Below are 16,571 nucleotides of genomic sequence, written 5' to 3' on the forward strand. Positions count from 1 at the left end.
TTCTCTTCTGCTCCGCTTCCACCATCTTGTTGATTCTTTGGAAAAGCTGTTCATTACAGAAATTATGAAACAAAGTTCTCTTAGGATGAAAGAAGGCTGGGCCCTGGCCTGTGTGGTTCAATGGTTAGAGCGTTGACCCGCCCACACATGCATTTTGAGGCTGTGTTATTAACTGCATAAGCATTTAGGAAGGATTACTTGATCTCTTTATCATTGTATTTTTATTTGTTAAGACATTGTACCGAAATGGACTGTTAATTATCTGGCTCTTTCATTAGAACCTACTTTTGGGCAGGGACGGTCTCATTCATCTCTCCTTAGTGCCTGGCTCAGTCTCTAGTATGCAATAGGTAATTGTTGAACTGAGTGTACTAGTCAAAGAAAGTCTCTGAATTCTTTTCATCCTTAGTTGTCTACTGTCCAGAATGGCAGCCATTAGTCACATGTGGCTCTTAAATAAGGTTCAAAGTTTAGATCTTCAGTGGAACTAATTAACATTTCAAGTGCCCAGTAGCCGCACGTGTCTAGTGGCTCCTGTGTTGCACCACACAGATGTAGAACATCTGGGTCATTTCATATCATCACAGAAAGTACTCTTGGATCGATTGTGCAGTTGTAGACAGTCAGCTTCTGCCAGTCTGAGAATTTACCTAGCATTTCTTTTCCTCTAGTCCCTTATTTGCTCTGAATCCTGTGCAGCCTGGGTAGCCACAGCAGTTTGGCTATGGCCCTCCTTTGTTGGCCCAGTGTTATTTATTTATATGATGGCATTGAATTTCTGTACTAAGACTTGAGATCATCTTTGAGATGACTACCTCATTTGTTCTTGGTAAGAGGAACAGACAGTTAACTCTTAGTTTTAGAAAATCTCTCACAGTTCTGATAAAATTAGGCTAATAATCATAGATGTAGGACAGAAAGGAAGGAAGGATTAAAATTCAGAGACTTTGGTTGAGAAATTTGATTTGATAACTCAGTTAGTTTCTGTGTTATAACATTTTTAAAGTTGGCATGTGAGCTGAATTGTGACACACTGGTGTGTCCCAGCATGTCTGGGTTCTCCTATATATAAATTTTTCTCTCTCAGGAATTTCTGGCCAAATTATTTAACTGATAGTTTTCAAGGAAAATACATTATTATTATTATTATTATTATTAGCAGAATTCTTTAGTTACTTAAGTGATGTTAAATTGCAACTCTGAAACTGTAGATTTGTTAAGAAAGTTATTGCTGCCCAGATGGGCAGATGGGCGTGGCTCAGCGGTTGAGCATGGACCTATGATCCAGGAGATCAAGGTTCGTTTCCCAGTCAGGGCACATGCCAGGATTGCGGGCTTGATCCCCAATAGGGGACGTGCAGGAGGCAGCCAATCAGTGACTCTCATCATTGATGTTTCTCTCTCTCCCTCCCCCTTCCTCTCTCTGAAATCAATAAAAATATATTTTAAAAAAAGAAAAGGAAAAGACAGTTAATGCTTAGACTCCTCTCTGATGGGTGTGTTCTAGAATTCACACACTTAGGAGGCTGCAGAGCCAAGTGATTTATACTGAATGGCAGTGTTCAGTAGGTGCATTTTCTATATTTTACTGTCACAGCTTCCTGCTTGATTTCAGTATGTTAACATTGCCTCCTTTGAGGTCTGTTTATAGTATATTCTATTTATGGAACTTAAAAAGTATTTCTGAAATGCACATATTAATCTCTGTGGAATTTCTCTTCTTGTCTTTTTCCTTCTAATCCTAGCATAGCTGTATCTAAACTGTGTGTTTCAGTAGTTTATTTCTTTTTATAGCCGAGTAGCAGTCCGAAATATGGATGTACTACATCATTTATAATTCAGCAGTTGAAGGGCATTTCACTTGTTTCTTGGTTTTGGCAATTATAAATAAAGCTGCCATAAATATTTGCATAATGTTTTTGGTCCTTTTGAACACAGGTTTTCATTTCTCTTGGGTAAATACATAGGAGTGGGATTTCTAGGTTGTATATTTATAAGAACCTCCCAAACTCTTTTCCAAGTGGCTGCAGCATTTTGCATTCTGACCTCCAAATGTATGTATGAGAGTTTTAGTTACTCCATATCCTCCTTAGCACTTTATGTTGTCAGTTTCTTTCTTTTTTTTTTAAATTTTAGCAACCCTAATAGGTATATTAGGGATATCTCATTGTGGTTTTCATTTGCTTATCCCTAATGACTAATGGTGCTGAGCATCTTTTCATATGCATCTTTTCATTTCCCATTTGTATATCATCTTTGATGGAAAGATAATGAAAACTTTATTGAGGATGTTTTAATTAGGTTGCTTGGTTATTACTGAGTAGTAAGAGTTCTTTATACATTTTGGATGTAAATGCTTTGTTACCTATGTGATGTGCATATTGTTTCTCCTAGTCTGTGGCTTGTGGTTTCATTCTCTTAACAGTGTCTTTTCAAGAGCAGAAGTTTCAAATTTTGATTGCAGCCTGTTGGAATTGTGCCATTATAGCAGGAAAGCAGCAGAGACAATATATAAATGAATGAGAAAACCTGTATTCCAATGAAACTTTATGGACATGTAATTTGAATTTCACCCATTGTCACATCACCAAATATTCTTTTGGTTATTTTTTCCAATCTCTTATAGGTCATAATTTTTCTGATCCCTGTCCAAACTATAACCCCAGGTCATAAAGATTTTCTTCTTTGATTTCTTCTAGATATGTTGTAGTTACAGGTTTTATATTTAGGTCTATAATTCATTTTGAGTTAATTTTTTTATAAGGTGTGAGGTAGAAGTTGAGGTTCTTTTTTTGTTGTTGTTCTTTTTTCTTTCTTTTTGGTATATGGGTGTCCAATTGTTCCAGTACCATTTGTTAAAAAAAGTCCTTTCTCTGTTGCAGGTCCTTTGCATCTTTGCCAAAATACAGTGGGCCATATTTGTGTGAATTTATTTTTGGATTCTCTGTTCTCTTCCAGTGATTTCTGTGTCTCCTTTTGCTGCCAGTAATCAAGATTAGTTGACAATTATCTTTTTTTCTTTTTTTTTTTAAATATATCTTTATTGATTTCAGAGAGAGGAAAGGAGAGGGAGAGAGAGAGATAGAAACATCAATGATGAGATAGTCATTGATCGGCTGCAGCCCGCAACCCTGGCATGTGCCCTGACCAGAAATCGAACCCTGATCACCTGGATCCTAGGTCGATGCTTAACCACTGAGCCACGCCCGGCCGGGCAGACAATTATCTTGATTTTAGTAGCTTTTCAGTTAACTCATAAAATAAGATAATAAGAGTTGTCCAACTTGATTCTTCCCCCCTCCTCCAAATTATTTTGGCTATTCTAGTTCCTGTGCCTTTTCATTTATGTTTTTGAATTAGCTTATCAATATCTACAAAATATCCTGTTGGGATTTTGTTGAATCTTTACTTAATTTGGGGGAGAATTGACATTTTAACATTATTGAAGTTTCCAATTGAGTACACTCTGTCTCTTTATTAATTCAGGTTTTTGTTGTCTTTCATCAGTGTTTTGTTGTTTTCGACATACTATTTCTGCACACATAATTTTTGGTGCTATTGTAGTTGATACTACTTTTTAAGTTTGAATTTTCAATTTTTTTGCTATAATAGAAATATAATAGATTTTTGTGTATTGTTCTTTATGACCTTGCTAAACTCATTTGTTTTTGTGGTAGCTTTTTTTCTTCGTTTTTTTTTTTTTTGGTAGATTTCTTAGGATTTTTCTACTGGGGGCATACAGGAGACACCGATCAGTGACTCTCTCATCATTGATGTTTCTATCTCTCTCCCTCTCTCCCTTCCTCTCTCTGGCATCAATAGACATATTTAAAAAATAAAAAGGTTAAAAATTAGTCTGTATTTTCCTGTCCCCCATTTATCCTCCCCAGAAGCAACGACTTTAAAAAGATTCTTACATGATCTCTTCGACATATATACTTTATCATTGCCCTCCCTTTTAAAATATGTCTTTATTGATATCAGAGAGAGGAAGGGAGGGGGAGATAGAAACTTCAATGGTGAGAGAGTCATTGATCGGCTGCCTCCTGCATGCCCCCTGCTGGGGATCGAGCCCGCAACCTGGGCATGTGCCCTGACCGGGAATCGAACCTCGATCTCCTGCATCCTAGGTTGATGCTCAACTGCTGAGCCACGTCAGCCGGGCCCTCTGCCCATGTTTTAATTAGATTGTTTTTTGGTGTTAAGTTGTGTGAGTTCTTTATGAATTTTGGATATTAACCCTTTATCGGATGTATCATTGGCAGTATGTTTTCCCAATTGGTAGGTTGTCTTTTCATTTTGTTGATGGTTTCCTTTGCTATGCAAAAACTTTTAATGTGATGTAGTTCCATTTGTTTATTTTTCCTTTTGTTTTCCTTGCCTGGAGAGATACAGAAGAAAAAATATTACTAAGAACGGTATCAGAGTTTATTGCCTATATTTTCATTCAGTTTTATGGTTTCAGGTCTTACATTTAGGTCTTTAATCCATTTTAGTTTATTCTTGGATATGGTATAAGAAGGTGGTCTAGTTTCAGAATTTAGATTTTCTTTAGACTTAAAAATTAGAGATAAATCATTGCTTCTTGGTGTTATTTCAGCTTAACAGTTATTAGAAAAATAGAAGTATAGTTATAATTTTTGAGGTATATATCCAAACAGGAAAAATTGGAAAACCCTTAGTTTGTAGAAATGATACGTTGATATGTAATTATACCATTTCTTTATTTACAGGTAGGAGAAAACCAAGAGTACATCGGCCTCGTTCACCAATATTGGAAGAAAAAGACATCCCACCCCTTGAATTTCCGAAGTCCTCTGAGGATTTAATGGTGCCTAATGAGCATATAATGAATGTTATTGCCATTTATGAGGTACTGCGGAACTTTGGCACTGTTTTAAGGTTATCCCCTTTTCGCTTTGAGGACTTCTGTGCAGCTTTGGTGAGTCAAGAGCAGTGTACACTTATGGCGGAGATGCACGTTGTGCTTTTGAAAGCAGTTTTGCGTGAAGAAGACACTTCCAATACTACCTTTGGACCTGCTGATCTGAAAGATAGCGTTAATTCCACGCTGTATTTCATAGATGGAATGACGTGGCCGGAGGTGCTGCGGGTGTACTGTGAGAGCGATAAGGAGTACCATCACGTGCTTCCTTACCAAGAAGCGGAGGACTATCCTTATGGACCAGTTGAGAACAAAATCAAGGTTCTGCAGTTCTTAGTTGATCAGTTTCTTACCACAAATATTGCTCGTGAAGAATTGATGTCTGAAGGGGTGATCCAGTATGATGACCATTGTAGGGTTTGTCACAAACTTGGGGATTTGCTTTGCTGTGAGACCTGTTCAGCAGTATACCATTTGGAATGTGTGAAGCCACCTCTTGAGGAGGTGCCAGAGGATGAATGGCAGTGCGAAGTCTGTGTAGCACATAAGGTGCCTGGTGTAACTGACTGTGTTGCTGAAATCCAAAAAAACAAACCATATATTCGACATGAACCTATTGGATATGACAGAAGTCGGAGGAAATACTGGTTCTTAAACCGAAGACTCATAATGTAAGTAAATCTGGTCTTTATTTTTGTATGTATTTAAAATTAGGCCCGTTTCCTTCATGATGTAGCAGAACTGTGCTGCTGATGTGTTTTAAATCTTTGTGATTTAGTAATCAATTGTACAGTTAAGTAATTTCCAACTTGAAGAAATATGTACATTAGCACAGGTTTTAAACTTGTAAAGAAAGAAGAGTGTTATAAAAAAAAGCAAAATATACAGCATTGTTTTCAATGCGTAGGATGGGAAATAGAAGGTTACTAGGCAGAATGCAACTGTAGGCCATTTTCCGGTTATATTCCCTACAGCCCACCCTGAGGTAATCTCCACCCTCACTGTGGTGGCAGGATTTCTTGCTGCTTTTTTGGTTTTACTTATGTCTATGTAAATGGAGCAGCAACAACAGACCAGCTGTCAAAGGAAAGACCAGTGCTGCCATTAGTCCATTAGTGGTTGCAGTTTCCCAGAAGATAGGTCCAGCAGACTCTTGGTCAATAGTCTGGCTTCTGCTTTCCTGAGGGTTTTCAAGAGGCTCTTCCAGGCAGGTCAGTGGGAAGGTCAGGAGGCCATGTGGGAAAGCAGAGGATTCACCTCAGTCCTGGTGTTGGGCAGCGTTGTAGTGTGGTTTTGTATATTCTTTGGAAATTTGGTAGAGGGAGTGGGCTACTTTGTATTTTCAGCTTCTAAAGTTTTGGGTTTGTTTTTTTAGAGAGAAAGGAAGGCGGGGAGAGAGAGAGAAAGAAGCAGAGAGAGAGAAACATCAGCGTGAGAAGAGAAACACTGATGTGTCGTTTCCCATGCGTGCCCTGGCCGAGGATTGAACCCACAACCTTTTTGGTATTCGATACAACGCTCCAACCAACTGAGCCACCCAGCCTGGGCCAAATTGCTTCTTTTTTTAAAAAAAAAATATCTTTATTGCCCGGCCAGGCATGGCTCACCGGTTGAGCATCAACCTAGGATCCAGGAGATCGCGGTTTGATTCCTGGTCAGGGCACATGCCCGGGTTGCGGGCTCGATCAATGACTCTCTCATCATTGATGTTTCTATCTCTCTCTCCCTCTCCCTCCCTCTCTCTGAAGTCATAACAACATATTAAAAAATAAAAAATATATAAAACTTTAAAAGAAAAATTTGTTGAGCAGTTTTAAGAGGGTTTTAGGAGGGAGCAAAATGAGATGTGTGGATTCAGTCTATTACTTTAATCCAGAAACTGATATGAGAGACAGGGTATAAAGTTGTATATACAGTGGTTTGGATCAGTTATTTTAAGAAATTCATGTAACGTCTTTTATTGCCCCTCACCTCCCACGTTATATGGTCATGGTGTTTACTGTGCCTTTTATTTATATTTAATTTTTTCGACATCTTGCTATTGGGGTAGTAGCATGGAAACTTCTATTGGCAAGGTCATTACAAATGGTGAGATAACTATAACCACATTTTGTGTTAAAGTTTAATGCTTTATTTCGTTTTAAGTGAAAAGTCAGTGGCACTGTCTCTGTAGACAGTTAGCAGGCCATGTTCACTGAGTCTCAAATGCCCTCCCCAAAGGGCTCAGAGTCATTAGGATTGCTGTGAACAAATTAGGAAGTAAGTGAAATTGATTCTGCACTTGTATTCTCCCGTTCCTATGCCTCCCTTCCCCATCCTGCCTTTCCTCATCCTTTGGATATTCATTCGCACTGCCTCTCACTTCCTTCCCTGTGCTGCCCTTTCAGGCCAGAGAGAGGCCAGAGGTTCACATAAAGATAGGTATTGACATTTGTAAGGCTTATTACACAATAATCAGTGGTCTAGGCCTTGGTTTTAGGGTTTTAGACCAAGGTGTAACTAGTTAGTATAACAGTAGCCAACAGCAACATTTATTGAGCACTTCTTATATGCTTGACAGTGTTATAAGCATTTTATATACATTTTTTTCATTAATCCTTACAAGAACCCAATAATATAGGTACTGTTTTTGTCTGCATTTTATAGATGAAGAGACTAAAGCTCAGAAAAGTTAAGTAGGACTTGGCTGTTAGAAAGTGGTACTTGGATTTTTTTAAAAATTGATTTTAGGAAGAGAGAGAAAGAGAAACATTGCTTTGTTATTCCACTTATTTATGCATTCATTGGTTAATTCTTGTATGTGCTCTGACGGGATTGAGCCTGCAACCTTGGTGTAGCGAAATGATGCTCTACCAATTGAGCTACCCTGCCAGGGCTGGAAGTATTTTTCAGAACCTGTTTATAAAAATATTTTTGGGAGCCCAAGTCCTTCTGATTGAGGCCCCAAAATACATTTTTTCAATAACTAATTTTATACTGTAACATAGTTTCCAAGTCATCATCTTGAGAAGTCTGCAACTTGCATTGATTTAGCTGCGATTTAGTTAAAATCAGTGTTTATACCTGGGGGAGGCAAAGTGGGAGGGAGATAGTATAATGGTTTTTGCTAATATCTGGACTGAGTACTTCTGAGATCTTTAAAAATTTGAGACAAAGGCATTTTTAGAAAATATAAAGTAACTTAAGTGGCATTCTAAAAAGTTTTGTTTCCTGATAAATCTGTATCACTATATAAAACAACACTCAGTCAAACAGGAAAGAACTTTTTTGAATGTAGTTGAATAAAATAAGAGCAAACTTTTGAAATTACATGAGTCAGAGGACTTAAGATGTTACCTTTGAAACACCTAAGGATAGATTTGTGCTACATTATTGATGAAATAATCTACTTTTCTAAATTGAAATTCTTTCTAAAGTTAGATTAAAACATAAGTTATATGTTTGGCAATAAAAATGTTCATTTAAATGCATTTATTTGAAAGATTTAATCATAGTTCCTCAAATTGCTCTTCTAAATGCATAATAAAATATACAAAATTTAATGAAGATTTCAGAAAAATAAGGGTATCTTTTTTCATGCATTGACATTTTGACTATTTTCTTTGTAAAGTCAAATACGAAACTTTAAATGTCATTGTTAGTGATAAGTGTTACTTGTCAATAATTTGAGTAAATCTGAAAGATTTTACATCTTTCTACAGTTAGATTAAAACAATTTCAGTTTAAGTGCCCCCTTGTGGTGATTATATGTGTACTCCTGGTGAAAGTTTCGAAGCCTTATATACTGCTCTCGGTTCACAGTATGTGGAGATTTGGTGTGTCCATTCCCTGGAAGCCCAGAAATTGAAAATGATGATGAATCATGTCCAAGGGGGCTTTTCAGAAACAAAGTCTGGGGCAGTGAACAAGTTTTAATTATATTGCTAGTAGTTTGTAGAAATTGTTTTTCCATTGTTTTAAATTGTTTAATACGCATTTAAAAATGTTTTTTGTACAGGTTAGTGAAGCATAAAAGGTTCTTTTTAGTCTACCTGAGGAACCAAGATATTGGGTAAATAATGTAGAAATTGATTTTAATTCATTATAGGAGAGCCAACCTTTCTTAAATATTGTTTTCATCCTGTCACTCATTTGTTCTGAAATTGGGACTTTCAGTAAAATAGGAATTGCAAAATTAGGGAAATTGACCTTTTCCTATCACTCTTCATTATGAATAAAATTACCTTGAACACAGCATTTAAAAACTCTGTATGTTTTCATTTGCAAAATAAACTAAATTACACTTTTTAAACTACACAGCTTTCTGTCTTCATCTTCCCATTCTAGCTGTAACCTACGTATTGTTGTAGCTGCCGTCAGACCTACGTCAGTTACCCTTCTGCCCATGTCCAGTTCTATATGTCCAGCAGCCTCCTGGACATGTTCACACAGGCACCTCAAACATAACATATCTAAAATGGAACTCATCACCCCCCCCACGTTACCTACCCTTCCTTCCTTCAGTGCTCCCATTTTAGTAAATGGGATCACCATCGTACCAGCTGCTCAAGCTAGAAACCTGAGAATAATCTTTTGTGCTATGTTGTTTGTTATGCTCTTTAATTACCTCTTAAATATTGAATCAGTTTCTCTTCATTTTCAGTGTCCCTACCGTAATACAAGCCATCATCATCTCAATTAGACTAGTTTAGTGTCCTCCAGACTGGTCTATATATATATAACTGCCCATTTCCCAATTCTGTTCTCTGTTCCATATCTGGATGATTTTTAAAACAGCAGTTCTGATCAGGTCTCCTTTTCCCCCCAAGTTGAAAAGCCTTTCAGTTACTTCCTTTTGCTTCTAACCGAAAGTTCACAGTTCCCTAACATTGTACTTTAATTCCCTTGCTTCCCACCACCCAAAACAAAATAGAAACAGATGAAAACAGCTAAAAACCTTTTGGCTAACTTGTCCTTCAAGTCTCAGCCTATTTATACTATTTCTTAGGGCTTTCTTTCTCTGAACCTCTGTCCCTTTTGTACCCTGAAACACTTCTACTTGTTGTTGTTGTTAATCTCACCCAAGGACATTTTTTCCATTGATTTTTGAGAGTGGGAGGGAGGGGTTGGGGGCAGGAAGAGAGACAGAGGGAGGGAGAGACATCCATGTTAGAGATTCACATTGATTGGTTGCCTCTGGCATGTGCCCCGACCAGGGCCCAAAACCCAGGTACGTGGCCTTGACTGGGAATCAAACCCATGACCCTTCTGTGCATGGGCCTATGCTCTACCACTAAGCAGCACCAGCCGGGGCACTTCTACTTTTTTTTAAAACAGCTGTCTCGCTTGTAAATGTTTGTCTTAAGGTAGATACTACCTACTTCAAAAGATAAGGAAAATAACAGCAACTTTGCTTGTTGCACCCACGAGGTGTGTTTCCAGCACTTCACAAAAACTTTTTAAAAAATTGATTTGTGAGAGAGAAAGATCGATTTGTTGTTGCACTTATTTATGCACTCATTGGTTGATCCTTGTATGTTCCCTGACCTGGGATTGAACCTGAAACCTTGGCATATCGGGACGATGCTCTAACCAACTGAGCTATCCAGTCAGGGCTTTATGGCATCTCATTTATTTATTTACTTATTTATTTTTTAAAAATGTATCTTTATTGATTTCAGAGAGAGGAAAGGAGATGGAGAGAGAGAGAGATAGAAACATCAATGCTGAGAGTCATTGATTGGCTGCAGCCTGCAAACCTGGGCATGTGCCCTGACCAGGAATCCAACCCCGATCGCTGAGCCATGCCCGGCTGGGTATATGGCATCTCATTTAAATGTTGATATCTTATGCTTGTAAATTACGTTTTCTACCCCAAAAACATTTTTATGTAGAATGTTTTTCTTGTTCCACTGAAATTCTATATTTTTGAATAAAGAGGGAAAAAAGCAAACAATTACAGAAAGAATTTAACGTCTTTATAATGGAAAATCCTTAAGGTTGATGTTTTATAAAATAAAGAATCAGACAGTGTTGTAACTTTTATGCTCAGTCAAAGCTCACCAACTGCTTTCTGATTTGATGTCACTTAATTGGATTTTTGATTTGGTATTACCATTTGAAAGCTGTTTATTAGTTTTTTTGATTAGGGGACTCTGACATCTTTAACATTGTAAATTAGAATAAGACCATTGTCATTGCTCAGTAATAAGAAATCAGTAGAAATACCCATTATAGAGTGAAATGTAGAGCAGATTTAAGACTTGAAATTCAGAAATTGTAAAAAGTTTCCAACAGAAACATACTAATCTCATATGCCAGCAGATGCTGATTTGCAAAAGCAAAGCTAAATTAATCTTTTTTCTGTAAAAATTTTGATAATTTTGATAGCCTATTTATAATTTATTATATCCCTCCTTCAGAATTATGTAATGATTAATTCCTGGAATTCTGCTAAATTTCTATTTACTGCCTTAATAGTAATAATATTTTATATTTATTCACTAATGATGTGTCCAGGTACGATAGATGCCTTCATCATACCTTTGATTGTTACAGTGGCCCTGAATACAATACTGTTATGGTGAAGAACATGCCTCAGGGGCTCACATTCACGTATCTCATAAGTGACTGAGCCCATTTAATGCCTGATCTCTTAAAGCCCAGTCCTTTCAACTCCATGAGTTTGCCTTTGGGTAGACACTTTCTCATCAAGTACCTCACACGCACTCCTGAATTCCTTTTGAATGAGAGAATAAATACCATCACGTATGTTTCTCTAAGTCTGGTCCTAGACATTAATGTGCCTGTTTTTAGTTAGTGACCATTCCTGTTGAAGTCTCTACCTCTTTTAAAAGTGAATGGGACCTTGGGAGAGATTTAAGCAGGAAAGGAAGCTGCTCCTCTCCTCTCCAGTTTGAGCTTTGTCCTTAAGAAAAGAAGAGTGATGAGACATTATTGCTCCATTGGGATGACTCCTCCAAGGACCAGAATTTAGCAGACCACCTTTACATCATTTTGATGGAAATGCTTCTGAATTATATTGTAATGTGGACCTGCTCTGTACCTGCCATGTGTAGAGTTTAAATACTTCTGGTTAAAATTCTGCTCATCGCTTAAAGTCGATTGAAGTGTAACCAAGACTGTCCCTCCACCACAATTCACACATTCTGAATTTTGAGGTCCTATTTCTCTGTGTCATGTTTTTAGATACATCTTTCTGTGCTGCTGTACTAACTCCTCTCCCTACTACTACTCATAAATTCTTTTGTCCTAAGCCGCTGAGGGCTGGGAAATCAAAATAATTAGAGGTTGCGCAAGTAAAATAAGAAAAGCTTTGAGTTTGAATGAGACTCGAAGGGATCTCTTGTGAACAAATCTATTGAGCTTTAGTGCACAAACTTTGTGTTACATATTTTAACTTGCACTGAATAGGTGAAGTTTTCAGATAAGTGCCATTATGTCTAACATAGGAAGTGTTTTTATACTTTTATTAAACAGAGAAGAAGATACAGAAAATGAAAATGAAAAGAAAATTTGGTACTACAGTACAAAGGTCCAGCTTGCAGAATTAATTGACTGTCTAGACAAAGATTACTGGGAAGCAGAACTCTGCAAAATTCTGGAAGAAATGCGTGAAGAAATCCACCGGCACATGGACATAACTGAAGACTTGACCAATAAGGCTAGGGGCAGTAATAAATCCTTTCTGGCGGCAGCTAATGGTGAGAGAAATTTCCTCATTTTACTTTTTCTTAAATTTGAGATAAACTCTTGGAATGAAATCACACAAAAATTGAAAATGCATTAAAATTTTCAAGTGTGTATATTTTACTTGAATTCTCTATATTTCATTTTCTCAGAAGAACCTTGTTCATCTCAACATAAATTAGGGATGCTATGCATTTTATAGAGTTTGGTTTCTTGCCCTGATCATTACTAATATTCCCCAAATTATTTGTTTTCTTTAACTCTCTTATTAAACCTTTTTGGGAGTCCTCACTTTGTTGTTGTTGTTGCACTTATTTATGCATTCCCTGGCTGATTCTTGTATGTGCCCTGACTGGGGATGGAACATGCAACCTTGGCGGATTGGGAGGACACTAACCAACCAAGCTACCCAGCTAGGACTCTAGTGGTGTTCCTTAACTTGGGATTTTACGAGATGAAAACAACAGAAATTATTGGGGTTCTGAAATAGCTAAGAATAATTTGAGTATCAGAACAGTAATGTCAGAATCACAGCCTGGCCTAGTGACTTGACATTTTTAACCTCTCACATAGCATACATCCTTTGAAATTTAGAACCTTTTGGTTTCTGTGTACATATATATCCACTTTAGGAAAAATGTAATTCTGTTTTTGATAGTTGAATTTTTCTTTTTTCTTAGTATTTTATGAAAATTTTCAAATATGCACAAAGGGTGAAAGAATTATATAGTAAATACCCATATGCCCATCATTTAGATTCTGTAGTTTACTATATATATTTATAACTGTAAATGGTTTACTGTATTTGTTTTATCAAATACCTTTATGGTAATTGTGTTTTATAATGCTTTATTTCGCTTGTTTAAAGCTTGTTTTTGGAACAAATTTTTCTAGGTAGAGTTTTTTAAAATTTGATTTGTTAATTCTTTCAGTTTAGTTTTGAAATATTCCTGCAATGTGTATGGAATGTACATGTGTGCAAAGCGCATGTGACACTGATGATTATTTCTTTCATCCGTGTGTGTGTGTGTGTGTGTGTATGTCCTGCCCTTTTGGTCTGTTTTTCTTATGGCTATGGGTACCGTAGTTTTTAAAATCTAAAGCAAGCACATCCAGGCTGATAAATATATGTATGCTTAATAGGGCGGTAACATGATAGAATATTTGAAATTAGAACCTTTATAAAAAATCAGAGACCTGTGGTCATTCTACCTGTGCTTTTCATCCAATTTAGATGGTATAAACTTAGTAGGTCTTGTTTTCAATGTTTGATTTTTCACTAGGGAAGTTGGGTGGAATGTACAACAGTTTGGTTTGGAAAATCTGTCAATGGAAGATCAGGGTAGAGCTGTTTGAAAGTGAGAAATAATATGGCTCTAAGAAAAGCAGATAATTTTCATTTTCTAAATAAAGTTCTTTTAAAAAGAGTGATTTGAGATACTTTCATCGATAAGTTTAGTGTATTTATTAGCAAGAGTAAATGCAGCTAGGGTAAATCAGAACGGAAAGCAGTATATTTAGATAGGTCACAGGATGTAAGGAAATAGTGTAAAAAAAGGATCCTGGGATGACTTAGATGATGATGAGGACAGAAAGCCAGTTGGAATTACTTCTGTTTGAAATTGTCCTGTAACTGTCTTAGATGTGCACTGGCTCCAAATTCTTAGAGGAATTAGTAAAGAAGGTGAGAGTATGAGAAAATAGCTCCAACCAGCTCAAATGTAATCACTTTACCAGAAAGGTCAGTATTCTTTACAGGGTTTTTCTAATCCTAGGAAACATTCAGGATACCTACAACTTAAGAAATATTGACAAAAATGAAGGTAGAGAATACTTAAACAAGGGAACTATAATCGAGGAAATTTAAAAATCCAAAAAGAAGTACCTTGGGTGCATGGCATTAAAAATGTTTCTTGTTTACAAACATACATTGGTAAATTTATTTCCCATGGAGGAATACAGGTTATCAGTTCTGAAACTGCTTTACTATGCATTACTAGTATTGGCCAAATAGATACATTGTAGATCATATAAACCAGGTTCCTCTTCTCAGAGAAAGAAGTTACAAAGAAGCAACAGGACAGTGCTTGAATGAACCACACACACAGATGGCTACTGTTACATGCGCACACACAGACACACACCACAGGGTGGGGAAAAGTAGGTTTATAGTGTGAGTACACGAAACAGTTTATTCTTATATTATTATTATTGAATTATTTTCCATACGGACAACTGTAAACCTGTTGCCCCACCCTGTATATGGGTTAGTAATCATATACATACTAATTCTGTAACAAGTATACCTAGCAGTGGTGGCTTTCTAGGGCTGGGAGCAAGGGAAACACAAGGTGAGCTTGGAGCATCTTGTAGTGCTAGAAAGTAAGGAAGTGCTGAATGAATGAATGAACATGTGAATGAAGGAGGTGTGTTTAAAGGACATAGGACTCCCAATGGCCGAAGGTTGAACAATTTGAGCAATAAAATAAAAGTGGTAGTATGGAATCATAACCCAAAGAACATTAATATCCTGAAGTTGATGCTGATATACCTTGTGGTCTATACAAGGTATCGTATTGCTGCCCAAGTTGAAAGAGGATTTGAGCCCTTAGTGGGAGTTTAGTGATTCCCTCCCCTGAACAGTTATGAGACTTCAGGGAGAAATGTTTCCAAATGGGCTTCTGTTTTCTCATTTTACAGTGGAGGACTGAAGGTTAAGTAGCTTGCCCAGGGTCACACAGATAAGTCAGATCTGCACTAGGTCATGGGTCTCTAGGTTTTGATCACTGTACGGTTTTACCCAGACTGTGTGTCTGTGTCAGCTTACAGTTTGTCTCATGTGGCAGAGAATATGACAGTAATCTATAATCAAGTTTCAATTTCAAAAAGTAGACTAATTTTTCTTTTTCTTTTCTTTTTTTTAATATATTTTTATTGATTTCTGAAAGAGGAAGGGGGAGGGGGAGAGAGAGACGGAAACATCAGTGAGAGTCATTGATCAGCTGCCTCCTGCTTGCCTCCTACTGGGGATCAAGCCTGAAACCTGGTCATATGCCCTGAGCAGGAATCGAACTGTGGGATCTCCTGGTTCATACATAGGTTGATGACAACCGCTGAGCCTCACCAGCAGGGCTAATTTTTCTTTTTTTAAAAATGAAAGTAGGACCTATATTAGCATGTATTTTCTAGAAGTGAAGATAACCAAATTAGTTGAGTTCTTAAACGTCAAAATTTTATCGATCTTGATTCTTATTTCATAGTTCTAATGCTTTTAATATTTAACTTTAATAACTTGAATTGAAACTCTTAAGCGGCATTTGTAGTACTTTGGTATTTGGTATATATAGAAACAAAGTTTTTTATTTTTTTTTATTATAGAAGAAATTTTGGAATCCATAAGAGCAAAAAAGGGGGAGATTGATATTAAAAGTCCAGAAGAAATAGAAAAGGACAACAGTGAGACTGAGAATAACTCCAAAGATGCTGAGAAGAGCAGAGAGGAGTTTGAAGACCGGTCTCTTGAAAAAGACAATGATGACAAAGCGCCAGATGATGATCCTGAGCAAGGAAAACCTGAGGGTAAAAAAATTACTTGGTTAAAAAAATATTTCATCAGTTATTTAGGAAATCTCTAGTTATACTTACAAAATGAAAATGAGTCATTTTTATACAAGCAACTATTGAATTTTATATTTCTAAAGAGATTAGGACACCCTTTCTCCTTGTAACATACATAATCATTATAGTGAGTTTTGTATATTACTCAATTTGCTATAATGTTATACTCATATCTTTAGTTCATAATAAGGTGCCATTTCCCTGTGAAATTTGTTGGTGAAAAATCATTTTAAAACCAGAATATGCAATTTTTTATGTGATAAAACCTGTTCATTTTCATATTAATTACTTAAACATTCTTAATATATTAAGTATTCTTAAATAGTTTTTGAATTACCTACTGCAAAAATAGCCCAGAATCTAAGTGCTTCAAAGTGGC

The 16,571-nt window shown here is 36.7% G+C and overlaps 1 protein-coding gene across 19 annotated transcripts in view; it reads left to right on the forward strand.

The window, feature by feature from the left end:
• The window catches only part of BPTF (bromodomain PHD finger transcription factor), a gene marked incomplete at its 5' end in the record, with an annotated part of 95,897 nt that overhangs the window by 7,858 nt on the left and 71,468 nt on the right, over positions 1-16,571 (forward strand). For all 19 annotated transcript variants that reach the window (XM_081115893.1, XM_081115882.1, XM_081115897.1 and 16 more), the window contains 3 exons: positions 4,734-5,556; positions 12,365-12,588; positions 15,953-16,153. In XM_081115893.1, the coding sequence (XP_080972019.1) occupies positions 4,734-5,556; positions 12,365-12,588; positions 15,953-16,153 (1,248 nt within the window). The remainder of the gene's footprint in view (positions 1-4,733; positions 5,557-12,364; positions 12,589-15,952; positions 16,154-16,571) is intronic.

This window comes from Miniopterus schreibersii (genome assembly GCF_964146895.1).
Source record: "Miniopterus schreibersii genome assembly, chromosome: 16".
Lineage (NCBI taxonomy): Eukaryota > Metazoa > Chordata > Mammalia > Chiroptera > Miniopteridae > Miniopterus > Miniopterus schreibersii.